Genomic DNA, 1,516 nt, shown 5'->3' with positions numbered 1-1,516 from the left:
AGAATTATGAAAACTCAGCTCAAATGAGACTGAGGTTGCAGCTTGAATTTATAGTGATCGATTACATTGGAGGGAATATTCTAGAGTAAAATACAATACCCTGACAGCTCAGAGTTTGTTACAAAAGATAAGATTTGATAAAGATATTTTCTAGGTTAAAGGACAATCATTGTAACGGTCTGAAATGCCCAAACTTCTTGGACTGCTGTAGCAGCATCTTTGCACTTGGGCCATCATCACTGGGCTACATTTGTTGGGCCTACTGGATCTCTGATATTTCTAACACATGTGTTATCTTCCTCAGATGGCATTGGCTGGGATATTTCCTTTTAGTGCGATTTGCGTTGAGCTTTCGTCTGTGGTTTATAGCTTGTGGGGTTATGAGAATTACACTCAGTACAAGTTTCTGTTTGTAACCTTCATTCTTCTTCTAATCATCACTGCTTTAATCAATGTGGGCTTGATTTGTTGCAAGATTGTTTCTAAAGATCACAAATGGTGGTGGAGGTATGTACTTAATTTCTTTTGAGGTTATTAATTTTAGCTATAGTAGAGTTGTTTGGCATGTTCAAATTATGGACCCTATAATTGTGACAAAATAATTGAAACTGATTGATCCTTGTTTTTTTAATTTACACTAAATGCATCTCTTGCAGGAACTGAGAGGATTATTTTATATCCATTGATAAAAATGATTATATGTTTCAGTGAAATAATTTCTTGTTTAGAGGGATTCTTTTTGGTTGGATGGGGGAAATTACTAGACTATAAGTATGATTGATTTACAATTTGTGAGAATATATCCTAACAATGAAAGTATTTGAGTTTAGAGAGGTTGTGATTAAGGTTGTGTTTGGTTAGAGGTATTGAATGGAATGGAATTGAAAAGAATCAATTTTGTTTAGTAAGTTAATAATAATAATAATAATAAAGTTTGTGTATTTTTGATTCAGGTCATTTGTGTATGGTGGATCAATTGGATTGTATGTTTATGGGTTTTGCATACATTACTTATTGTATAAGAGATCAGATATGTCAGGTTCCTTACAACTCTCATTCTTCTTAGGATACATGGCTTGCATTTGCTATGCCCTTTTCTTGATGTTTGGTAGTGTTGGTTTCTTAGCCTCTTATCTCTTTCTTCGCCAAATTTACCATTCTCTTCATTACTCAAAAACTTGATATAGCTGATGAGATGAGATGAGATAATTGTATTACATCTTTTTTTTAATTATTATTATTATGTATTTTGGTGAGATAAATTGATAATGTATTAGGTATTCGGGGTATTCATCCAATTTGATTCGTACTATTTTATTCAAATTTTATATTTTGGATACAATCAAATTCGAAAAATTTGTAGATTGGATCGGTTATTTTTTATTGTTACGTTTTAATATTGAATTAATTAACATTTATTAAAAAATATTTTTTTTCACACAACTAATAATAAAATAAAATAAATTATTATTATTTTGTATCTTGAACAACCAATTCAAATAAATAAATAAATAAA

The 1,516-nt window shown here is 30.3% G+C and overlaps 1 protein-coding gene across 1 annotated transcript; it reads left to right on the top strand.

Annotated features, from left to right (window-relative positions):
* The first annotated feature begins 259 nt into the window (after positions 1-259).
* Positions 260-1,245, top strand: LOC133031055 (transmembrane 9 superfamily member 3-like). Its single transcript, XM_061104278.1, has 2 exons — positions 260-507; positions 954-1,245. The coding sequence occupies exons 1-2, from the start codon at positions 287-289 to the stop codon at positions 1,180-1,182; spliced, it is 450 nt and encodes a 149-aa protein (XP_060960261.1). The 5' UTR covers positions 260-286; the 3' UTR covers positions 1,183-1,245.
* Positions 1,246-1,516: the final 271 nt, after the last annotated feature.

Source organism: Cannabis sativa, chromosome 9 (assembly GCF_029168945.1).
Source record: "Cannabis sativa cultivar Pink pepper isolate KNU-18-1 chromosome 9, ASM2916894v1, whole genome shotgun sequence".
NCBI classification, from domain to species: Eukaryota; Viridiplantae; Streptophyta; class Magnoliopsida; order Rosales; family Cannabaceae; genus Cannabis; species Cannabis sativa.
Note: the sequence above shows the minus strand (reverse complement) of the source record. Positions and strands in the feature narration are given on the sequence as shown.